General features: G+C 37.2%; 1 protein-coding gene across 1 annotated transcript in view; it reads right to left on the bottom strand.

Annotated features, from left to right (window-relative positions):
• Nucleotides 1–26,385, bottom strand: part of TRIM44 (tripartite motif containing 44) — a 152,392-nt gene extending 126,007 nt beyond the window's left edge. The window contains exon 1 of the mRNA XM_049779747.1: nucleotides 25,755–26,385. Coding sequence (XP_049635704.1) covers nucleotides 25,755–26,357 — 603 coding nt within the window. The 5' untranslated portion in view covers nucleotides 26,358–26,385. The remainder of the gene's footprint in view (nucleotides 1–25,754) is intronic.
• Nucleotides 26,386–26,862: the final 477 nt, after the last annotated feature.

Here is a 26,862-nt window from a genome sequence, read left to right as displayed (position 1 = left end):
CTGTATCTCTTAGGCCAAAGGAATTTTCATTCTAATTTCCCCAATGTTTGATGTGCTATCGAAAAAAAAGAGCACATCTGCCCGCCCCTTCCCCCTTTATCTTTTCTTCTTTTAATTTTACTTGTAGTCTAGATAGGGGCTCTCACTTTTCCATAGAACCATAAACTTGAATCACTTTTTTCTGATTCATATATTTTTGTTGTTTGTTTTTGGGCCACACCTGGTGACACTCAGGGATTACTCCTGGCTATGCACTTAGAAATAGCTCCTGGCTAGGGGGGACTATATGGGATGCAGGGGATCGAACTGAGGTTCATCCTGGGTCAGAAGTGTGCAAGGCAAACGCCCTATCGCTGTGCTATCGCTCTGGCCCCTCTGTTTCATATTTTTATGTATTTTTACAAATTGAGAAAAGAAAAAAAAATGGATGGTGCCCAGGGGCCAATTGGTCTCAGGAACATTGAGTGGAAAAAAAAATGAGGTCGGATCTAAATACTCAAGCCAAAGTCAATGACAACATAATCAAGATAAGCTAAACACAAACTGGACCTGTTACATGCTCCTGTCTAGGGGCATGTGGTGAAGGTTTGGGATGCATGTGGGGAACTCTAGTGGAGGGAGGTCAACTCTGGTGGTGGGAATGGCCCTAATTCACTGTCACTAAACACCTGAAATACAACTGTGAAAGACAACTGTGAAAGACTTGTAATTCACAATGGCCTCAATAAAAAAAATAAAAAAAAATATATTTCATGTATATCCAACAAATACTATGCAAGGCTCTGAGAATGCAAAATGAATAGCATACTATCCTAGTCTGAAAGGAATTAATACCCCACTGAGACAGAGAAACAAAATTGATATAGAATACTGTGTTTAGTGCTATAATAAATGTATACAGGCTGTTGCTATGTGAACACAGAGGAGGCCTACCTTACAGACTCTATCTGCCTAATAAAATTTACAACTTTGTTTTCTGCTTACATTTATTTTATTTTACCTTGAGCCCTCAGAACATACTATCTGTATCTCGACTCTAATACTTATATTTAAGAAAATATTTTCTTTGTTATTTGTCTATAAGTGTCATGAAGTCAGGATCCTTTCCTTCCTAATATTCGCCATACAGTTCACTATAAATGCTCGAATTATTCAGAAAAAAACAGAGCTGGGGAGACAGTACAGGGGTTAAAGCACTTGCCTTACACAAAGTTAACCCAGTTTCAATCCCCAATACTACATAAGGTCCCCAAACATAGAGCCAGGAGTGAGTCTAAGCACAGTTGGGTATGGTCTCTAATTCCCAAATATCCGTTTCTACCACACCCCACTCCATACCACTTCTAACATTAAAGCTAACAACATGATTTAGTTTGTGCACATTATAAATAATGCTTTCTAAAATATTTTATTGAAGCAAACTGAACACACCTGAAGTGAGATTAATATATAATTAAAAGTTCCACAAGAATAATTTTGCTTATTATTACTACGTATAATGTAAATTATGCAATCATTGCCCAAGTTGGATATTTACTACAAATTATTGGTCAAGTCTTCAGTATATTTGGAGGATTTACATCTGAAAATTGCATCAATACTGATTTCCCTCTCTCCCACCAAACTGACTTGATCCCTAGAATACATATGCACCAATAGATACAAAAACACACTCATCCACACAGTCAGAAATACCCAAAGATTCAAATTTCTCCATAATTTTTGTGCTTTTCAACTCATTCTCAGTTCTACCCCATTATATCAGGACAAAAGTTTTTGTCCCACCTAGTTTTTCTTCTCTGAACCCTCTTCTGATACATCCAGGAGCTCCTTCACCTCCCAACAAGTTTGGCCCCAAACTCAAGTTGCTAAAAATCCAAATTATATAAAATCATGAAACTGACTGGTTACCCCAGGCTAAATTATAACTTCTCAGATGATCTCTGGCTATTCAGTCTTGGTTCAGACTCACAGGCAGGAATACCAATGGACAGGAAGGGTAATTTCTAAGTTGAATGCCAAAGACAGGCAGGGAAATGTCTAGGTTGTATGTAGTGGTCAAAAACATGATGTCACATATACATAGCCTTTTATTCCCATAGCTGCATAAGAAATAAAACCTACTCTATAAGCAACTTTATTCTGAAACATAACCACAAACAGGATAAAATGCCTATAAGCACATTTATTTTGATTGAAAGATCAATGAAAAGAGAAAATGAGGACACTTGAAGAAAAGGAAGGAAAAGCTTTGACCCCTGTCAGGGTCAGGTGTTAAAATTCCTGCCTAGACTCTGCCATCTTGCAAATGAATGACATTAGAAAAATTATTAATCTCTTTATGGCTCATGTCGACAAAAACAGAAAAGCAAATGAGTTAATATTCATAAAGCACTTAGATCAGTGCCTGACACAGTACTGCATGAGTGATAGTTATAAATGTTATTAATTATTTTTCAAGACTCAGACTACATTCAAACATTGACCACTGTAAGGAAAGGCAGGGAACATGTGGTCCTTGAGCCCACACCTGATGGCTCTCACTCCCCTGAAAACTGGATATACATTCTTCTCAGTGCACCTGGGTCATTCTCCAAGATAGACCATATGCTGGTCTATAAAACATACCTCCATAAAATCAAGAGGATATAAATGGTACAAACTACATTCTCAGATCATAATGCACTGAAATTAGAAGTAAATCACAAACAGACATAGAAAAAAAGAGTTAACACCTGGAAAGTATACAGCTCACTACTGAACAACCAGTGGGTTAGAGATGAAATTAAAGAGGAAATAAAAAGATTACTGGAAACAAATTAGAACAAAGAGACAAATTAACAAAATTTGTGGGTCATAACAAAAGAGGTAATAAGAGGAAAATTTATATCTTTGCAAGCACTTATCAGGAAGGAAGGAGTCTTCATAAATAACAATGACACAGCTTATAAAATTAATAAGTGATGAACAAAATGAAACAAAAATAGATAGATAGAAGGAAATGACAAAGCTTAGAGCAGAAATTAAAGAATTTAAAATAAAATAATCCAAAAGATCAATAAATAACAAGAGTTGGTTCTTTGAAAAAAAAATAAACATGATCAATATACCACTAGCAAAACTCAAAGAAAGGGAGAGAAAAACTTAATTATAAAGAAAATTATAAATTATAATTATAATTAAATTATAAAGAAAAGAGAGAGAACACTACAGATACCACAGAGATTCAAAGGGTAATAAGAGACTACTTTGAGAAACTCTACAAAACAAAAGAATCAGAAAGAAATGGATAAATTCTTGGACTCTTATAATCTTCCACATTTGAACCAGCATGATCTAGTATATCTAAACACATCCATCCCTACTGAGGATAAGAAAAACAAAAACAAAAGCTCAGGCCCTGAGGGATTCGCTAACAAATTGTTTCAAATTTCCAAAAGGACCTACTGCCAATCCTTTTCAGGCTCTTCCAGGAAATTGAAGAAATAGAAACACTCCCAAATAATTTGATGAAGCTAACCACTCTTATAGCTAAAGCAGACAGAGATTCCATATAAAAAGGTTCCAAGAGGACCTACTTACTGACAGTACTTTTCAGGCTCTTCCAGGAAATTGAAGAAATAGAAACATTCCCAAATACTTTTTACAAAGCTAACATCATTCTGATAGCAAAAGCAGACAGAGATGCCACAAGCCAATATCCCTGATGAATATAGATGCAAAGATCCTCAACAAATATCCTAACAAATAGGCTCCAACACCTCATCAGGAAGGTCATATACTGTGAACGTGTAGGTTTCATTCCAGACATGCAAGGATGGTTTAACATATGCAAATCAATGAATGTAATTACACTATATAATTAATAAAAACACATGATCATATCATACAAAAAGCTAAATATATTCAGAGAAAGCATTTTATAAGGTCCAGCACCATTCATGATAAAAACTCTCAACAAGATGGGAATGGAAGGAACTTTTCTCAGTATAGTCAAGGCCATTAACCACAAGCAAATATTACATGCAATGGAGAGAAACTGAAAAACATTCTTCTAAAATCTGGTACAAGAGAAGGCTGCCCCCACTATCACCATTCCTATTTAACATAGTACTAAAAGTAGTTGCTATAGCAATTAGGCAAGAAGATATCAAGGGCTACCAGAGAGGAAAGAAAGTCAAGGTCTCACTTTTTGCATATGACATGTTCCTATACTTAGAAAATCATAAAGACTCTACAAAAAAGTTTCAAGAAAAAATATACTAGTATAGAAAAGTGGCAGGCTACAAAATTAACATGCAGAAATCAATTGTCTTCTTATATACAAATAATGGTTAGAGAAGAAATAGGCATTATAAAAACAATCCCATTCACAATAGTGCTGTAGAAATTCAAGTACCTTGGAGTCAACTTAACTAAAGAGGTCAATGACCTATACAAAAAAAAAAAAAAACTAAAAAGACTGCTTCAAGAAATAAAAGGACACAAAGAAAATATATCATGTTCATTGATTGGGAGAATTGACATCGTTAAAATGTCAATACTCACCAAAGCATTGTACAGATTTAATGCAATCCCTCAAGGTTACTTTTAAAGAAGTGGATCAAACACTCCTGAAATTCTTTGGAACAATAAACACCCACAAATATATAAAGCAACCCTTAGGTAAAAAAAAGATGGAAGACATCACTTTCCACAACTTTAAATTGTATTACAAAGCAACGGTCATTAAAACAGCATGTTATTGAAATAAAGACAGACCCTCAGATCAATAGAATAGACTTGAGTATTCAGAGAATATTCCTCAGACATACAATCAATTAATCTTTGATAAAGGGGCAAAAAATGCAAAACGAAGCAAGGAAAGCCTCTTCAACAAGTGGTGTTGAGACAACCTGTCAGCCACATACAGCAAAAACAGCAAACTCAGTACTTCATCTAACACCATGCACAAAAGTGAAATTAAAATGAATTACAGACCTGAAACCGTAAAATATGTAGAAGAAAATATAGACAAAACACTCACTCCATGGCAATGAGGACAAAGGCATCTTCAAGAAGAAAATGTCACAAACAAATTGAAGCACAAAATATACGAATGGGACTACATTAAACTGAGAAGCTTCTGCACTTCAAAGGAAACAATGACTAGGATACAAAGACCACCCAAGGTATGGGAGAATCTATTCACCCAATACCCAACTGATAAGGGACTAATATCTAAGATATACAAGGTACTGACAGAACTTAACAAGAAAAAATATCTAACCCCATCAAAAAATAAGGAGAAGAAATGAACAGATATTTTCTCAAAGAAGAAATGCAGATGGACAAAAGGCACATGAAAAAAATGCTCCACATCACTGATCATGTGATACCATCTCACACCAAAGAGGCTGGCATATATCACAAAGAACAAAAAAAATCAATGCTGGTGGGGATGTAGGGAAAAAGGAACTTTTATACACTATTGGTGGGAATGCTAGTCTAGTTCAGCCTTTCTGGAGAAAAATATAAATATTCCTAAAAAAAAAATAGAAATTGAGCTCCCATAGGAATCAACAATACAACTCCTAGGGGTATAATCCAGAAAAACAAAAACATAATACAAAAAATGCCCTCTGCATGCCTATGTTAATTACAGCTCTATTTACAATAACCAGAATCTGAAAACAACCCAGTTGCCCAAAAATAGATGAGTGGCTAAAGAAACCATATATGGTACATATATGAATGGCTAAAGAAACTGTATATGTGGTATATATATAAATGAAATACTATGCAGCTGTTAGAAAAAATGAAGTCATGAAATTTTCCTTTGCATGGATGGACATGGAGGCTATTATTCTGAGTGAAATAAGTCATAGGGAGAGAGATAGACACGGAATAATCTCACTCATCTGTGGAATTTAAGAAAAATAAAAGATAATATGGTAATAACAAGAGATAATACAGATGAGAACCAAGAGGACCAGCCCATTTTATTAAGTTTACCAAAAAGATTTGTGAGTGCAGTTAGGGAAATAACTACACTAACAACCAACATGATAATGATAGTTGAGTGAGAGAGATGGAATGCCTGTCTCAAAGACAGGCAGGGGGTGAGGGAGGAAGGAAATGGGGACATTTGTGGCAGAAAGGTTGATAAAGAGTGAACATTTTATGACTGAAACTCAACTACAAACATGTTTGTAACCACCATGCTTAAATAAAGATATTACTTTTAAAAAAACAAATCCTGGCTGTGGAAATTACAAATCTACTGTCTATTATAAAGTCAATATTTTATGAATAATTGGTTTTCAAAATATAAATTGTAAGAAATGTACACCATGTTATTATCTATGCCATGTAATGAACTATTATGCTTACTATGAGTCATTTTCCTGTCTAAAGTTTTTAATATCTTTAAAATAGGGTAGTAAAAAACTGTTGAAATTGCTTGATGACAAAAGCAAAGGGAGGGAGACATCTTTTAGAATTGTGCAAGATATTACATAATCCCTGCTTGTGGGACATCACAGAAAGGGGTCAGAGATAGGAAGTGCCAGAGAATTTTGTGTTCTCTGTCCCTTGTGTCCCACTCCTCAAATATTGACAGTGATAAACCACGTTGATGATATGTATATTATCTCTGAACTTTTCCCTGGAAATTTATAACTTTTCTAATTGTGAGATGAGCAAGAACAAATACCAATAGAACAGCTACCTAAACACATATGATCATAATCAGAAATCCTGATTTAAAGTATCTATCACAGATATTTTCTGTTTTTGATTTGGGCTGCACCTAATGGAGTTGAGGGCTTAATCCTGGTTGTGCTCTCAGGGATCACTCCTGGAAAGACTCAACCATATTGAGTGCTAAGAATTGAACCCAGATCAGTTATATGCAAGACTATATACATATATATATACTATATATATACATATATCTACTATATATATCAGTTACATGCAAGACCCACTATACTATCCAGCATCAAATCACAAAAATTTTCTAAAGAATCCCCACTTCACAATATATGTGCCAAAGTAAGAAACAATGATTACCTGGCTGACATCACCTATTTTTCTTTTACTTTAATCCATAATGGCCTTTCTGCTATTCCTCCAACACACCAATTTCACCTTGACCTTAGAACTTTTGAAATCACCATTGTGTATTCACCACACCTGGTACTTTTCTTTAATTCTTACATTATAAAGCAAAATTTCAATACAAAGTTTGTAGGAATACTCATCTCTTCAACAGAGACAATAAGATGAACGTTTCTCTCCAGTTAACCCTACAAAGAACTGATCACTCTTTAGGGAAGCTTTAACACTGCCCAATATGCAACCTTAGGGAAACTGAACTATAAAAAGAGACCCCCCCATAAACGCATATTCCTTATGGATCACAGCAGTTTAATTTGTGCTAACAGCATATAAGTGCCAAAACAATGTCATCTCTCACTCTGAAAGCCAACTAATTCCTTTCTTTAAAAAAAAAAAACCCTATGAATCAAACTAGTTCTCATTGCTATGAATAAAGTCACTAGACTTAGTGAAAGTGGCAACAAAGGGTAACACACAATGTTGCTCTAGTTCGTTTCCAGATCTCATAGTTCAATGTCCAAATGATCTATGCTCAGAAAAGTTTTCCATCTTACATCTTAAAAAAGTAGTACAATTGGGGCCAAGGATGAAGTTCAGTGTTAGAGTGAATGCTTTGCATGTACAAGGCTCTGATTTGATCCCTGAACCCAACAAATAAATAACACACATATATCATCAATGTTGTAAATGTGAACCTTTAATAAAAGGTGTATATATTCTTTGAAGTACCCCCATCCAGGCATACCACTTTCTTTTATTACCGGGATTTACTGTTTTTACAGTGCAAACAACAAGTTAGTCTCTTTTCCTTGCTGGGTGTAAACTCCATGAAGGTAAGGGATGGTACTGTCTATTTTGATCTCTGCAGACTTACAAGATTTATTACAGGTTAAGACATCTAACCCCATCGAAAAATGGGGAGAAGAATGAACAGACCATTCCTTAAAGAATAATACAAATGGCCAAAAGACACATGAAAAAATGCTCTACATCACTAATCATAAGGAAATAAAAAAATCAAAACAACAAAATTCAATAAATAAATTATAAATAGTGGAGCATTTAAGATTTCCATTGTGCCCATCCAGTGGTGGGCACAATGGAAAAACTCAATGAAATTAATGTCTTACCAAGAATAATATATTTACCAGAAAGACTCTCATTCAGACTTAAAGGAACAATAAACAACTTCACTGAAAAATAACATCTTAAGAATATCATACACTTGAAGTCACCTTTTAAAGAAGGTGTTTTTTTAAAAACAGTAAATTTCTGTAGAAAGTCACTGAATTAAATATACCAATAAAGAGACACAAAGTGGTAGGATTAATTAGAAAATTGAGCCCAATATTCTTCTGCTTGCAAAACATCTGAACAGTCGAGCAAATACTCAAAACAAAGTCAAAGACCGGACGACAATTATTCAAGAAACTACCCATTTAAAAAGGCCAGTAGGGTCATACTAGTACCAGACCACATAGACTTTAGGCTCAAAAGTATTTTTAAATATATGCCTACAAACTTTAATTTATACATTTAAGATCTATGATTAACAGTCACATTTGTTATTTATAAGCACTCAGTTTTTAAAAATAATTTTTATTGTGACCAAAGTGAATTACAAATCTTTCACAGTAATATTTAAGGTACATAGTGACAATGAATCAGGGACATTCCCACCACCAGTGTTGTTTTCCCTCTTCCCCAGTTCCCAGCATGCATCCCATATCTCCCTCATTTGGCCCCAGACTGCTAGCTAGTATAACTGCTTCCTCTTTTTTTTAGCTATTTGTAGATTGGGTATCAATTTTATTGTTGTTGACTTTAGGTTTGGTGTTTTAAATCTGATCATTTTTTTATTTCCACTCAATGTTCATATGACTGTTTGGTCCTGGTACAATCCATTTCCCCCATCAATTCATGAGGCAGAACAAGATGATTCAAGTTATGTGGTTCTGTTGGAAAATAAAAACTGGGAGAAGTCCGTCTAGCAATTCTAAATATAGATTTAAAAGAAGGAAATAAAGAAAGAAAAACTACAAAAACAAATTAAATAAGACAGTAACTACAAAAAAAAAGGACACAACAACAACAACAACAACGAAAAAGAAAACCCACCAAATAATAACCACAAAATGAAAAAGAAAAAACTTAGAAGAGGAAGACAACTACAGGCTCTGTACATGCTCATTTTCACACCCGTAGGTCCTGATGCCAGGAAACTTTGCATTCAGTTGTGGATCATAAAATCAGGCCTCTGTAGATAGAGATCTTAGTTTTTGCATAGGTCATAGAATGAAGTCTAGCATAGAGTCTCTCCTTACAGTTCTAGAAGTTCTGTTCCATCAGTGTCATTGTAATCAGTCTTCTGTAATTTGTGGTCTTGGTTTTTGCTCAGATCCTAGGCCAAGGCCTAGGATAAAGTCTTTCCTTATGGTTCCAGAAGTTCTGCTCAGTTGCAGTTGTCAAAGTCAGACCTCTGGAATTAGAGATCTTGGTTTTTGTACAAATCCTAGGCTGAAGCCTATGCTAGGATCTTTCTTATTGGTCCCAGAATAAGTTCTGCCCAGTTGCAGTTGTCAAAATCAGTTTCCAGTAGTTAGCAATCTTGGTATTTCGACAGATCAAATGACGACATGTCTTCTGATTTCCTCTTACCATTAGGTGATAAGATAGGGCAACCTGCTCTTAGAGATCAAGTTGTTGTCATTTCCTCATTGTCAGGATGTCATATCAGAACTGTCACAAGTTGGTGCCAGAGTGGTATTTGGAATTTCCCAGGGGGAGTTTGGTTCCTGGTGTTGTTTTAGGGAACTATATCGATTCTACATCTGGAATCTGAGGTTCAGGGTTGGATAGTCACTGTCAGATCACAAGGAGTCTAAATTGGGTCCAAATGACACATATTCAAGGTGGGAGGCATCCCTGTATTATAAAAAGTATGGATTCTTATCCCTAGTACATAAGATCTTGTTTCTGTGCATAATATTTCCCCTTTTTTAGTGTGCTTATGCAAAAGGAAATGGTGCCATATTATATTGCTGGTGCTTTGGGGGGTAAGAATTATAGGTTACACAATCTCTATACCCTGGTTTTGATCTGAGATTTTTATCCCAGGCAACATATTCTTCTCAGTTTTCATACCAAGATGAACCAAAACAGGTGAAGTTAAAGAAAAAAATATATATATAATAGAAGAAATAAATAAAAATGAATTTTAAAAAGTGGTTAAAGAAAAAAGTCATAGAGGAGGCCTTGATTTAGATTTCCCTAATGATGAGTGATGGTGAACATGTTTTCATGTGTCTATTGGCCATTTGTTGATCTTTCTCAAAAAGTGTCTATTCATTTCTTCTCCCCATTTTTCTATGGCTTTCTTAGGTTCTGGGGGGCTAACCTTTTGAAAATTTGTATATCCTAGATATCAACCCTCTATCTGATGTGTTGAATGCATCATTTTCCCCATTCCATTAACTGTCTTCTAGTTTTAACCAGAGTTTCTTTTGCCATACAGAAACTTTTTAGTTTGATGTAGTCCCATTTATTTAGGTTTGATGCTAAAGATCTTGCCATTGGCATTCTATTATCAAAGACTTTTTTGATAAATAAGTTTTGAAGTGTTCTGCCTATTTTTTCCTCAATGAGTTTTATAGATTCGGGTCTGATTTCAAGGTCTTTAATTCATTTTGAGTTGACTTTTGTATAAGGTGGGAAGTATGGATCAATCTTTAATTTATTACAGGTGGTTATCTAGTTGTTCCAACACCATTTGTTGAAGAGACTGTCTTTGTTCCATTTCAGATTCTTGGCTCCTTTGTCAAACATTAATGGACCATATATTTGGGGGTATGTCACTGTTTATTCTATTCTGATCCATTAGCCTCATACTCTGTCTGAGTACCATAACCAATTGTTCCAGTACCATGCTGTTTTATCACTATGGCTTTACAGTAGAGCTTCAGATTACATAAAGAAATGCCCTCCAGTTTCTTGTTTTTCAGTATGGATTTGGCTAACCTAGGTCTTTGTGCTTCCATGCAAACATTATAATTGACTTTTCCAAGTCCTTTAAAAATGATGTCTGAATTTGGATAGGAATTACATTGAATTTATATAGTAATTTAAATAAGATAGTCATTTTGATTATATTGATTCTTCCTACCCATGAGCAGGGGATGTTCTTCTATTTCCTTAGGTTCTCTTCAATTTCTTAAGTATTTTGAAGTTTTCATGGTATAGTTCTTTCACTTCTCTTGTCAGGTTGTTTTCTAGGTACTTGATATTTTTAGATACTATTTTATTTTTTGTTTGCTTGTTTTTTTGGGTCACATCTGGAGGCACTCAGGAGTTACTCCTAGCTTTGCACTCAGAAATCGCTCCTGGGAGGCATGGGGGACCATATGGGATGCCAGGATTCAAACCACTGCCTGTCCTGGGTCTGCTGCATACAAAGCAAAGGCCTTACTGCTGTGCTATCTCTCTGGCCATTAGGATAAACTCCTTAATGTCTTTCTCCTCTGCTTCATTCAGAGGAATGCTACTTTTTTTATTGACTTTGTGGCTGGCTACTTTGCTGTATCAGTTTATTGTTTCTAGGAGTTTTACTGTGAAGTCTTTAGGGTTTTCTAAGTATATCATCATATCATCTTCAAAAAGAAATAGTTTGACTTACTCTTTCCATATTTGGATTCCTTTGATTCCCTTCTCTTGTCTGATTGCTATTACTAGGACTTCTAAAACTATGTTGAATAAGAATGGAGAGAGTAAACAGCCTTGCCTAGTTCCTGACATTAGTGGATATGCTTTCAATTTTTCATCATAAAGGATAATGCTAGCTGTGGGCTTTTTATAGATAGCTGTAACTATCTTGAGGAAGGTTCCTTCCAACCCTATTTTGTTGAGTGTTTTTTTTTTTATCATGAATGGATGTTGTATTTTGTCGAATGCCTTCTATGTATCAATTGATACGATCATGTGATTTTTGTCTTTCTTCTTGTTAATGTGGTGTATGATGCTGATTGATTTGCATATGTTGAAACATCCTTGCATCCCTGGGCTGAAACCCACTTTACATGATGTATAATCTTTTTGTTGTATTGTTGGATTCGGTTTGCTAAAATTTTGTTGAGGATTTTTGCATCCAGGTTCATTAGTGAGGTTGGTCTATGGTTTTCTTTCTTGGCAGTGTCTTTTCCAGCTTTGGTAATTAGTGTGATATTAGCCTCATGAAAGGAGTTAGGGAGGATTCCTGTTTTTTGATGTTTTGGAAGAGCCTAAGGATCAATGGTAGTAATTCTTCTCTGAATGTTTGGTAGAATTCACCTCTAAAACCATCTGGTCTGGACTTTTGTTCTTGGGGAGTTTCTTTATTGCTGTTTCAATTTCCTTGGCTGTGACTGGCCTGTCTAGGCATTCTACGTCCTCCTTATTTTTTTTTTGTTTGTTTTTGGGCCACACCCAGCCATGCTCAGGGGTTACTCCTGGCTATCTGCTCAGAAATAGCTCCTGGCAGGCACGGGGGACCATATGGGACGCGGGGATTCGAACCAACCACCTTAGGTCCTGCATCGGCTGCTTGGAAGGCAAACACTGCTGTGCTATCTCTCCAGCCCCTTACATCCTCCTTATTACATCTTAGAAGATGATATTTTTCCAAAAACCTATCAATTTCTTCTGGGTTCTCTAACTTAAACGAGTACAGTTGTTCATAATAAGCCCTCGAAATGTCTTGGATTTCTTGAGTTTCTGCTATAATCTCTCCCCCTTTCATTTGTAATCTGATATAATTGGGTGTTTCCTCCCCCCTTTTATGGTAAGTCTTGTCAGCAATTTGTCTATCTTGTTTATTTTTTTGAAAAACCATCACCTGGTCTCATTGATTTTTTTTTATATTGTTTTCTTAGTTTCTATGTTGTTTATTTCTGCTCTGGTTTTTTTTTTTTTATTATTTCTTGTCTTCTGCCTGTGTTTAGGTTTCTCTGCTGCTGTTTTTCCAGATCCTCAAAGTGTCCCACTAGGCCACGGGTCTCAAACTCGCAGCCCATGGGCCACTGCGGCCCTCCGTACAACATTTTTTGGTGCTGCCCTAGAGGAATCTTTTTTTGTTTTGTTTTGTTTTATTTTAGTTGTTTGGGTCACACCCCCCAATGTTCAAGGCTTACTACTGACTTTACACTCAAGGATCACCCTGACTTTGCCTCCTGCAGCCCCCAGGTAAATTGAGTTTGAGACCCCTGCTTTAGGCTGTTAATTTTGTTGTTTTCCTCTTTCCTAATGTTAGGCTCAAAAGTCTTTAAGAAAACACCAAGAAGAATTCACTCCTAAACACATATGCATACAATGGAGGACCAGTAAAATACCTAAAACAACTGCTAACAGACTTAAGAGACACTGTTAGCACTACAATAGTAGTAGGAGACTTCAAGATCATGCACCACCTCTCAATAGTTCAAACAGATAAAAATCAAAGCTCAGTATGGAAATACTTTAAAGGAATAAATGGAGGAATGGATTTAAGTAGATATATATAAGGCTTTTCATCCCTCAAAAGCCAAATAAAAATTACTTTCTAGTGTGCATTCTCCAGAATAGTCCATATACAGCTACAAAATACATACCCCTACAAAGTCAAGAGGATAGAAATCATAAAAACTATTTTCTCAGACTAAGATGCATTAAAAATAAAAGTCACAAACAGAAAGGGAGAAACAACACAAAAAAGCATCTGGGAACTAAATAACTCATTACTGAACACTGAGTGCATCAGAAAAAAAAATAAAAAGAAATCAAAAGATTCCTGGAAACAAATGATAATGAGGATATGAGCTAACAGAACTTGTGAAAATAAGTAAAAGCAAAGTTAACAGGAAAGTTCATTACTCTGCAAGTATTCATCAAGAAAGAAGAAAGGGCCTACATAAGTAATATGATTGTACAATTTAAGAAACTGAATAATAACCAACAAATGGAGCACAAATCATGAAGGCGGAAGAAAATAATAAAATTTAGAGCCGAAATTAGAAGTTAGAAATTAGAGCTGGAATCCTCCAAAATCAAAAGATCAATGAAAGCAAGAGCTGGTTCTTTAAAAAATAAACAAGATCAAAAAAAATAAAATAAACAAGATCAAAAAATAAAATAAAGATAAATAAACCACTAGCAAGACTCACACTATGGAAAGAACCTAATAAACTAAAGATGAAAAGATAAATATTACCAAAGTGGACATCAAATAAATCCAAAGAATCATCAGAGGTTACTTTGAGAACAATTATGCCACAGAACAAGAAAGAAATTCTCCAAATTTATTCAAGGATAAATCCTTGGACTCCTGCAACCTCCCAAGATTGAACCTAGATAATTTGGAATACCTTAACAAACCTATCACTGTAGAATAAATTGTCAACATAGTAATCAAAAATCTTCCCTAAAGACTTTAGGGAAGAATTGACTCAGGGCACGATGAGATCAGTAGTAAATTCTTTGAAACCTTTAAAGAGATCTACTGACAATTCTTTTCAGGGTCTTCCAGGAAATTAAAGAAACAGAAATATCCAAAACTATTGAATACCATATTTGCCGGCATATAAGACGACTGGGCATATAAGATGACTGGGCATATAAGATGGCCCCTAATTTTGCAGTTAAAACATTGGTTTAGCACAAAGACTGACTTCATCATAAATTCCACCCCTGTAACTGTGCAGATACTGAGATTTCTAAATACAGAGGTCTCACTATAACACCCAGGATGGAGCAGAAGCCTCCCAAACTCCACAAATGCACCACCGGGAGATAAAGGATCATGAACAGAGTTTATAGTTGATCCCATGACAATGTACTCCAAGGGCGGAGAAATCCCAGATATCTTAGGCCATGTGAATCCCTTTTTGAATGACCCCAATATTTACTGTGCCTGGGCAGGAGGGAAAAAAAAAACACATTGTTTATTTTTCATATATTACATTTTATCCTCATGTACTACTATTATTATTTTTATTTACCTATCTATTTTTGGTCGATTTTTTTGTTTTAGTGTGGTTATTGAAGTTATTGCCCCCCACTTATCTTTTTTTCTCCTTTTTTTTTTCTTTTCCTCTTTTTTTCTTCTTTTCAGATTTCTGGGTGGCACCCGGCAGTGCTCAGGGATTATGCCTGGCTCCGGGCTCAGAGATTGCCCCTGGCGGGCATGAGGGACCATGTGGGGCGCAGAGATTCGAGCCGATGACTTCCTACATGAAAGGCAGACGCCTTGCCTCCATGTGATCTCTCAGGCCCCTTCTTTTCCCTCTTCATGGTCTCTGCCATGATGCCTTTCTCAAGACCACGACATTTTTTTGTTTGTTTGTTTTGTTCTGTTTTTGGGGTACTTAGCGTTATGGTTGGAACTCTTAATAGATATTTGACACTTCATTTCGTAGGGGTGGACTGCTTCACCTTTTTTTTTTTCTCCTTCGTCTCTCAAACCGATGGCGAGAGCCTCTAAAAGAACTCTGCTTATTCCCGGCGTATTAGACTTTTACCCCAGTTTATTATTTTTCTCCTCTTCAAACAAAACCACATAACTTGAACTAGCTAGTCCTGCCCCCCAATTAGAGGGGGAAATAAAGGAGGCATCAGGACCAAACAGGTGTAAGACTACGAAGTAATAGGATAGGTACAGAGGGGACCACATATTCTAGTAGCACTGGGGGTGAGGGAAGAGGATATAGAAGGTAGGACAAAAAAGGAGGAGTAGGGAAGACAAACCAGTGATGGGAATCCCCCCTGATTTTATGTAAATATGTACCTAAAATATTATTGTCAACAATATGTAAGCCACTATGATCAAAATAAAAATTATATTAAAAAAAAAACATTGGTTTAGGCCTATATTCGCTGTATCAGACAGAACTTTCCTGTGCTGCATGTGTTCCTGTACTCATGTACCACAGTGAGCCAATCACAACAAAGGTTCAAAGGTTATACTGTAATAGACTTCCTCTCTGACTCTGGCCAATCTGAGCAGGCTTTTTACAGTGTAGATTCAGGTCCAGAACATTGTCTAATTTGCATGCATAAAAAGCCTGCTTGGATTGGCTGAGTTAGAGAGGCAGTCTGAGCAACCTTGCAGTGATTGATGCCGGATCGAGTTGGAAAATTCGTTTTGTGGCAATATTCAGACAATTTTCATTTAGTGGCATATTGAAACATTTTTTGGGATATACTCGGCATAAAAGACGACCCCCGATTTTCAGTTGACTTTTTTTGTTTCAAAAGTCATATTATACGCTGGAAAATATGGTACCCAAAGCAGACAGACACCACAAAAAAAGAGACTTACAGGAGAATATCCTTGATAAATACCAATGAAAAGATTCTCAACAAAATACTAGCAAATATAATTCATCAATTCGTCAAAATGATCACATACCATGACCAAGGAGGCTTCACCTAAGGCACGCAATGAGATATTTTAACATAAGTAAATCAATCAACATACAAAATTATATAAATAAAAGAAAAAATTAAAATCACATGATCACTTTTCCCAACTTTAAATTCTGCTATAAAGCAGTAATTAAAACAGTATGGTACTGGAATAAATAAAGAACCTAAAATTAATGGAATACACTTGAATATTCTGAGTCAGACTCTCAATATGACCAAGAAATACTTGATAAAAAAAGTAATAAATATAAAACTAAGCAAGAACAGTCTCTTCAACAAGTGATGCTGGGGAAACTCATCAGTTACATGCAAAACAAAATATTGACCTCTTTTTAACACCATGAAAAAAATTCACATCAAAGTAGATTACAGACCATGATATCAGACCTGAAACAATAAGGTACATAGAGGAAAACTTAGGAAGATCTCTCTATGACATTGAACCTAAAGGAATCTTCAAGGATGAAGCACCAATGATCAAGAAACTGGAAGCAAAGACAAACAATGGCACTAAAGCTAAGAAGTTTCTGCACCTCACAAAAATGGTGAATGGTATTCAGAAACTGTTCACAGAATGGAAGAAATTATTCACACAATATTAATCTGATAAGGGGTTAATATCTAAGACATATAAAGCATATTGGTAAAGCTTTACAAGAACAAAGCTTCTAACTCCATCAAAAAATGTGGAGAAAAGATGAAAAAAAATTCATCAACAAATAAATGCAAATGGCCCAAAGGCACATGAAAAATGGCTTCATATCATTAATCATCAGAGAGATACAAAATAAAAAAAAACATTAAGAAACCATCTCACACCACAGAGACTGGCACAAGTCAAAAATAACAAGAACAATCAATGCTGGCATGGATGTGGGGAGAAAAGGACTCTAATTGGTTGGAAGGACTCTACTGGTTGGAATGTCGACTGGTCCAGCTTTTTTTGGGAAACCAATATGTACAACCACAGAACTAGAAACTGAGCTCCCATATGACCCAGTAAAATTGCTCCTGGATATATACCCTACAGGCCCAAATATACAATACAGAAAAGCCAAAGCCTTCTTCATTTTTATATTTATTGCAGCACTATTCACAATAGCCAGAATCTGGAAATAACTCAAATGTCAGAGAAGAGATGAGTGAATAAAGAAACAGTGGTACATTGATACAATGGAATACTATGCAGCTGTTAGGAAAAATAAAGTCATGAAAGTTGCATATATGTTGATAGACATAAAGAGTATCATGCTGAGTAAAATAACTCAGAGGGAGAAGGACAGTCATAGAATGATGCATTATTTCCAGGATATAAAAAATTATATGGGAATAATACCCAAAGACAATAGAAATGAAAGGAAGTAAGTGAAGTTAGGGCAGAGAAGGGACTACTATGACAGTAATAGTCGGAAATGATGACTCTAGACAAGAAATGCGTGCTGAAATGATATAAAGTGATATGTATAAGACACTTTTTAATAATAGTTTTGCAAACCACAGTGCCTTAAAGGAAAAAAATGGAAGAGGAAAATAGAGGAAGAAAGAGAGACAGATAGAATATCTACCATATAATGGGAGGGAAATGGGAAATTGGTGGCAGGAAATGAATGCTGGGGAAGGGATGGGTATTGGTAGCATTAACTGAACCTCAACCATCAACAACTTTTCAGATATATCTTATGGTGCTTCAATGAAAAATTTTAAAGTATGGTCACAATCAAGGAAATCTACATAGGTAAGATGAGAGGTCAGATTCAATAAAATATTCTCATTTGGGCTGTGAAACTATATCTCTTGGATAAAGTAGAACACAACCTAATTCAAATTTGGACACACAAAATCCTTCAAAGACCAAATCTCTTGGAGTTTAAATGGAAATATAGCAAAGACCAAAAGAGGAAAGACTTAAAATCACTTCTATTATTACATATTAATAATAGTGGGGGGGGCATTGGTAGTGGGAATGTTACACTGGTGAACTGGGGAATGTTCTGTTTATGACTGAAACCTAACTACAATCATGCTTGTAATCATGGTGCTTAAATAAAAATTATATATTTTATATATACATATATATAAAAGATTTTCACCTTAGTCCTACTAAACAGCCCTCAGTTTCTTCCATTCCAATTCTCTTTTGTGAGATGGTCAATCTGGTTTCTGCCAGATCTTGCCTACTCTGAGCATGCTTTTTTCTAAAGTGTTGGCAATTTCCACAAGTTATCTTTGTAACATCAGTTAAAATATGAATAATCAAACGTAAATTTTAATATCTCCTCTCTGTGTTACACTTATAACCTTAAATAGATGCCTTATAGTTATAATAAAAGTAACATCTAACAGTTATTGGGTACTTATAATGCATTAAGCAGTTAGGCATTTTATCACAAGTTCTTATATTATCACAAAAACTCACTATATTTCTTGATTTGTTTTATTCAAGTTTTACTTATGAAAATATGGCCAAACTATGTCAGTTGTCGTGGGTCAATCCCTAGTATTCTCCTCTCCCAATAGTAAATTTATACATCTCAAATTCCATTTTGTTTTTCACTGGTAACACTACTGCTCTTTACTTATTCATCATTCTTCCCTATGTCCCTCTAATACAACATAAACTTCAGTAGAAGTAAAGACTTCCACTTTGCTCACTGTTATGTCCTCAATGCTAAGAAGGTACTTGCCTTGGTTGATGCTTAATATGTACTTGCTGAATAAGTGAAGCAAAGGTCTTCATTTCAGCCAACATCATGCAAAGGCATTTTTAATATTCCAAGATACTTACTTACTTGCCAATAAGCAAGTATCCACTGACCCTGACCTCAAAACATTGAAAACCAGTGCTGACTTGAAACAAAGTTGTGGCCAAGTTATGAGCAAGCTCAAACCTTTATTAATCCCACATGATCAGTACACCTCATAATACTTCTTTTAATAGAATAAACTGGGAGACTTTTCTAAAAGAGGAGGGAAGAAAAAATACTGGAGTCTGTTTCTTTTACATACAGTGTCTAATATTAGATAAAAAATTACAGGACACCAAAACAAAAACCCATGAAAATGTAACATATCAAGAATCAGATTCTTAAAGATTCAAAGATGGAAACTTTAAAAGTAAAGTTTTAACATTCTTACTTAGAATTCTCTAATTAGTATTCTAGTGTTGGAAAATTCAGTGTTATAAATAAAAAATTATTGAATGACAATGGGTAATTTATGGCTAACACAAAAATGGTCCCCTGTGCCTGCCAGGAGCTATTTCTGAGCAGACAGCCAGGAGTATTCCTTGAGCACCGCCGGGTGTGGCCCAAAAACAAAATAAAATAAATAAAAAAATAAGGATCTATGAAGTGATCTAATTCTAATGCCAAGTAAAGAAAGCAATGCAGAAAAGGGATCTGTGGAGTTTCCCCAAACTGATCATTCTGTTCTGCTATAAGAAAAAAATCAACACAAATCCACATCGATAAATAATCATAAAATACCTGACTAGTATATCTCAAAACTAAAATCATCAAAAGCAATGAAATGTAATGTGTCCACAAAACCCTAATACAAAAGTAATTAAGGAAAAATTGGTAAAAACCTAGTTAAGTCTATTCTAATGATTAATACCACCCTAAAGCTAACATAAGCAGAACGAAGAAAGCAGTTCTTGATCTTAGGACATATATTGATCTCAAGAAACTAGACTGTGCATTTGATTAAGGTGAAAAGTGCAAGGGGAAGGGGAAAAGAAATAGTAAAGCTTATGTCATGTTAAAAGTAGGACATTTATTATTTTTATAGGGCATACCCAGTGCTATTCCTGGAAGGACGAGTCCTCTCTTGTAAAATCAGAGCCATCGTGGGATGCTCTATAAATCCCAAAAATTCTCAGGAGACAACCACATTGTACTATCACAGGTACTACCACATGGCAGTACCTGGAGAACCACAAGATGCCAGAAATGTGCTTTACCACTTGAACCATCTTTGGCCCAGATATTGGACAATTAAAGAAGACACTACCCATATAGACTGGGTCCCTCCTAACTCATAAAAGAGTGAAACCTTGAGCTAAAGCAAAATGAAATTTTCTCTCTCTAAAGGAAGATTTGGGAGTGTTGTCTAAGAATCAAACAAATATAAAGGAGGGAATTAATGAAAAACAGACACCTTCTGAAATTTTGATCCAAGAAAACTAAAATAAAATTGACTGTAGCTTAAGATGGGTTGTAAATAACTTGCTGTCTCAGGTCATAGCAAAAGCAAACTCAAATTCTCTCTGGAAGAACATAACTTCATGCTAAGCTTAGGGAATCTCCCATAGTAACTTTTAAGGCAATGAAAGCTAGCAGTCAAACAAGGCAGAAATAAAAAACAAAACAAAAAAAAAAACAAAACAAAAAAACCCCATAAGAAACACCAGTGAAAAACAACATAGATCTACAAACTCTTCACATACTAATCAGACTGATGCTTACTGTTCTTAAAGGAATAAATAAGATAGCCACAGAGAATGTGATTTACAAATGTATACTTGTACATTGACAATTTAAACAAAACAGGCTATTTCTGAGAAAATGTCACATCAAAGCTGATTTTAAGAAAAAGTAGACAATTTGAATAGACTTAACCACTAAAGAAAAGGAATATATAAACAAAAGCACTTTTTAAAATAACAAACTATTGAGGCCAGACAGATTATATAGAAAGAAAGGTACTTGCCAAATTCAATCCCAAGGAACATATATCATTCTCTCACTCTTCTTCAGGAGTGACTCTTGAGCAAAGAGCTAGGCATAAGCCCTAAGCACCACCAGGTGTAGCCCCAGAACTAAAACAAATAAGCAAACAAACAAAAACAATAAAACAACAAATACACAACTGAATCTTGTACAACAGAGGGCTTAGGAGTGTACACCCTACGCTGTCCAGATAAAAATTCCTGTGTAATTTAGAACTCCCCAAAACACAACTACTAATACCCTGCTATTGATGGGAAGCCTTTCTTATAGCATAGTCAATTAAAACATAGTGTAAACATTATATGTATTATGTCTTACAATAAAGTATGTTACAGAAACATCTTGGTAATAAAATTACATTATCCACACAATTCAAAAGTGTTGTTCAAAAGCCAATCAATATTTCTTTATTTCTCCTCCCCAAACTCCTTCTCACCCTCTCCAACTTTTTTCAAAGCAGCATAGTAGTAAGTACTATAAAGTAAGAGCAAGAAAGCAAGAAAGCCAGCGAGAGTGAAAAATGAACAGAGAACAGAACAATAAGTGCTGCTAGAGAAATTTGCTATATGTGTGCAGAAAAAAATTTTTTGAGTCCCCTAGGTAAGTTTCAAAATTCAAAACTAAATGGAGTAGAACATATAAAGTACTAACCATACAGTAAATTGATGATAAATTCTATTACATAAAATGAACTTATTTTGAGGTAACTTTTTTAAATGAAAAATAAGTAGAAAATATTTACAACCCACATAGATAACAAATAAGCTATATACATGTTTTAAAGTATTATTAATAAATAAAAATATAAACCACCCAATAGGAAATGAGTAAAAAGCATGCGAGAGCACTTTCACAAAAGATACTGTCTACAATAACTAGAGGAACATAAAATTATTAGAAGTTAGTTTCATATTCACATGAATGACAAAAACAAAAAAGACCCTCTGTAATAGTATGTGTTAGTGAGAATATAGAGAGGTTTCTTGGTTTTTCCTTTGTTTGTTTTCCGGCCACACCCGGTGACACTCATGGGTTACTCTTGGCTATGTGCGCTCATAAATCGCTCCTGGCTTGGGGGACTATATGGGACGCCAGGGGATAGAACCGCGTTCCGTTCTAGGCTAGCATGCGCAAGGCAGATGCTTTATTGCTTGTGCCACTGCTCTAGCCCCCTACAGAGAGGTTTCTTAAATATTTCCCACTCATAACTCCTTCTTGCATGAGAAATTTTAGTGTGGCCCCAATTATAGAGGTGAACAAAGTATACAAATAAAAAGTTTACTGACAATAAATCATAAAGAAATACATTTTAGGGTCCGGAGAGATAGCATGGAAGTAGGGCGTTTGTCTTTCATGCAGAAGGACGGTGGTTTGAATCCCGGCATCCCATATGGTCCCCTGAGCCTGCCAGGAGCTATTTCTGAGCTCAGAGCAAGGAGTAACCCCTGAGTACTGTTGGGTGTGACCCAAAAACCAAAAAAAATTTTTTTAAATTACATGTAAAAAAGTTATGCCACATGTGTTTGCATGTCACACATTAAGAAGTTAAGAGACAGAGCAACAGAACTCTTGCTCTATTCATAACAATACAAATTGCTGCCAACTCTTTGGAAAACAGGTGGCAACATCTACTGAAACTGAAGATATGTATGTAGTCAATATGTATGCATGTATGTGTTCTGGGTTTTATGCTCCACTTAACTGTATATAGATATGCAGCATGAGAAATGAACAAGAAAGCTTGTAGCAATACTTACAGAAACCTCCAGAATATGGAAATCAAAATGTTCCTCATAGAAAAGATGAGCCCTAAAATGGAGTGCTATACAGCAATGAAATTGAACAAATAGCAACAAAACAGTGTGTGAATCTCTAAACACAATACTGTACAATGAAGCAAACCCCAAAATAATGCAAATGGGGCTGAAGACAGGGTTATGCACTTGCCTTGCTTGCAGTCAAACTAGGTCCAAACTTGGCATTACATGGTCCCATGAATACTGTCAGGAGGGAATCCCTAAGCTCAGAACCAGGAGTTAAGTCCTGATTACCACAGAATATATACCCCCTAAAAAGGTATAATAAACAGCAATTATGTCAAGTTCCAGTAAGTTCAGGAAAGCATATAAATGTGGTAAAAACATAATACAAAGACATTATCACCTCAAAAGTCAAGATAATTGTTATTTTAGGGAAGGAAAATGTTTAAAATTGTAAAGAGGCATGGAAAGCTTTAATGGTATTAATCTAGGTGAAGATTTTTATCAGTAATACAGAAAGTGTATGCCTTAATATACTTTTGAACATGTTTTTTTTTATAATAAAAAGTAGGGGTCAAAAAGGAAAATCCTTAATACAAGAGATTTTCCCTATCAAATAATTGGTTATCTTGGTACCAGCTATTCCAAGACTGCTCAGGGTAGTAAAGGTCCATATAACATGCAACATCCATCAGCAGATTGATTACTTCACTCAAGTTTACCTCCCTGGTTACTTCTCAAAGTCCCCTTCACAAATAGAAAAGCAGCAATACAAATAATGGTTAAGTATTGTTTACAAATTTACCCAATCAGTATTTATTAAGCATTTACTTTTCAATAATTTTTGTTCTATGGATTCACCAGCAGTCACTACCAGCAAGTCCTGCCCTCTGGCAGGACTGGAGGAATATGGATTTCCCACACCTCTTCCCTCTTCATCCTTTCCAATCCAACAACCAATCCAGAGAATCTAAAAGGAATATTAAGAAATACATGTACACATAATGTCTTGGCCAAAACCTAGGTGCTTTCGTACTACAAAGGATCACTAGCATAGTTTCACCTAGCTTAAAACCTGAGTGCTATATACTCCCTGCCCATAAAAATATCACCAGAAACAAGCCCTGAGCAACACCAGGTATAGTCCAAAAAATAAAGAAAACTTGGGTATCCAAAAATTTCCAGCAGACAAAGAATTTTCCTAGTCAAGTTTCCTAGGTCAAGGTACTAGAGATGCTCTTGGAATTGCTTTGACGTGGGGTCAACCCTCCCAAGGATCCTCAGATTTCTTAACTATCCAGGGGTTCTTATAATTAACTCTCCAGGTACCACTTTTCTCAGGGATCTGCAACTTTGCAGAAATAATACGTTGTGGAATATATCTTTCTGTCTGTCCATCCCTAGAATCCAAGAGCACAGGCTTATCTCTGGATCTGCAACTTTGCAGGAATGGTACTGTGGGTTATGTGTGTCTGTGTTGGGTGAGTCAGTCTGTCCTGCAAGACCCCATAGAAGAGGGCTGTCGCTGGATCCACAACTTTGCAGGAATGGTTCAGTGTATATGTTGTGTGCATCTGTCCATCTCCAGAATCCCAGATTGAAAGACTGTCACTGCATCCACAAGTTTGAGGAAGAGTACAATAGTGAGTGAGAGTGTGTGTGTATGCGCATGCATGCATGTTTGTAGGAATAGTAAGATAGTGTGTGTGTGTGTGTGTGTGTGAGAGAGAGAGAGAGAGAGAGAGAGAGAGAGAGAAAGAGAGAGAAAGAGAGAGTGTCTGGGATCCCAGAATGCAGAACTCACTGGATTCACAAGTTTGTAGAATAGTATGAGAGAGAGGGAGAGAGAGAAAGAGAGAGGGAGAGAAAGAGAGGGGGAGAGAGAGAAAGAGAGAGGGAGAGAGACAGAGTGTGTGTCTGGGATCTCAGAATGCGGAACTGTCACTGGATTCACAAGTTTGTAGAATAGTACAAGAGAGAGATAGAGAGAGGGAGAGAGAGAGAAAGGGAGAGAGGGAAAGAAAGAGGGAGAGAAAGAGAGAGAGGGAGAGAGAGAGAGTGTGTGTGTGTCTGGGATCCCAGAATGCAGAACTGTCACTGGATCCACAAGTTTGTAGAATAGTACGCGCGGGACAGTAGAGACAGAAAGAGAGAGGGAGGGAGAGAGACAGAGACAGAGTGTCTGGGATCCCAGAATGCAGAAATGTCACTGGATCCACAAGTTTGTAGGAATAGTGAGAGAGAGAGAGAGAGAGAAAGAGAGAGAGAGAAAGAGAGAGAAAGAGAGAGAGAAAGAGAGAGAGAGAGAGAGAACCCAGGATCCCAGAATGAAGAACTGTCACTGGATCCACAAGTTTGTAGGAAGAGAGAGAGAGAGAGAGAGAGAGAGAGAGAGAGAGAGAGAGAGAGAGAGAGAGAGAGAGAGAGAGAGAGAGAGAGAGAGAGAGAGAGAGAGAGAGAGAAAGTACCCGGGATCCCAGAATGAAGGACTGTCACTGGATCCACACCCTTGCTGAAATGGAACAGTGGATTTTGTGCGGCATGTGTCCCTGGATTCCAGAACTAGATTCTCAAAGACGCTCAACCACTTGGGGTGCACAAGCTGCTCCTTGACACTTGAGCTTTTGGTGGGGGGTGAGGAGAGCGGTAGAGTGGCCCGAGGGAATAAAATCTGGGCAGCTTCCTGCCTCTTATGTGGCTGCAGAACGTCCTCATGCTGTAGTCCACTACTTACTTGCAGCTCTTCAAAGGCCTCGTCTAGGGTGGTGAGCTGGTGGCCCTGGTGCTCCCCAAGGATGGGGCAGAGGACGCAGATGAGCTGCTGGTCCTCCTGGCAGTAGGTGCTCAGGTCCAGCCCGTGCTGTGGGCACTTCCTCTGCGCTACTCTTTCTGCTTCCAGCTCAATGTCGGGGTCGAACTGGATCTTGGGCTCCATTGGCCCATCCTCGTCTTGAGGCTCTCCCTCCGCCTCGCTCTCCTGGTCGTCCTCCAGGTCTTCCTCACTGTCCTCCTCGCTGCTGTCCACCCTGTCACTGTCCTCATCCGTCTCGAAGTCGCTCTCCTCATCGTCGTCGTCCTCCTCAGACTCGCTCTGCAAGTCCTTCTTGGCCTGGCCCTGGGCTTCCCCAGTGGTCCAGGCCTGGAGGGCTCCTTGGAGGAAGTGGGCCAGGCGGTGCGCGGGAAACCTGTGGCCGTGCAACTCGGCGTGGCGGCGGCAGTAGCAGAAGCCGCATTCCCGGCACACGCGCTCGGCCTCGGGCGCCTCGTCGGGTTCGCACTCGTCACACGTGCCGTCGGGAGGCAGCTCCTCGAAGGCGGCGTCCACGCCCGCCGCCATGTGGAGGCCGCCCACTCACACTTTCTCTCCTCCCGCCCGGGCCAGGTTACCTCCGCCTCCGCCCTCACTAGCCTCGGCGTCAGGTTGCACCGCTGCGTTTCCTTCCTTAGGCCGCGCCGGCACTTCCGGTGCGCACGCGCAGTTCCCCCCGGCGCAGGTCGTTCCCGGTGCTGCTGCGCTTGTGCTTAACTCAGAGCGTCCAGCTCCCCCGCCGCTGCTCTAATTGCCCAGTACCTCACTGCTCTGGCTCCACTTTTTCTTTCCCTCGCAGACACCCTCCTTTCACTGCCTGAGTCATTTAAAGCGACAATGGCCCCCTTTTCCCGTTTTTCTTTGGCCTTTGTCACTGGGGCTGAGCCTCCCACCTAAGGAAGGAAGAGGCTGAAGATGTCAGTGGGGAATGCTTCCCCCTTCCAGGCAGAGCTCCTCTGCAGGAGGTGCTCACCTGATGGACAGGGTCTTTGGGCAGGTGTATCTGGGTGTGCAGTTTCCTCCTGGGGCAAGG

This window comes from Suncus etruscus, chromosome 9, assembly GCF_024139225.1.
Source record: "Suncus etruscus isolate mSunEtr1 chromosome 9, mSunEtr1.pri.cur, whole genome shotgun sequence".
NCBI lineage: Eukaryota > Metazoa > Chordata > Mammalia > Eulipotyphla > Soricidae > Suncus > Suncus etruscus.
The sequence above is the reverse complement of the archived record's forward strand: the minus strand, read 5'-3'. Positions and strand labels throughout refer to the sequence as shown.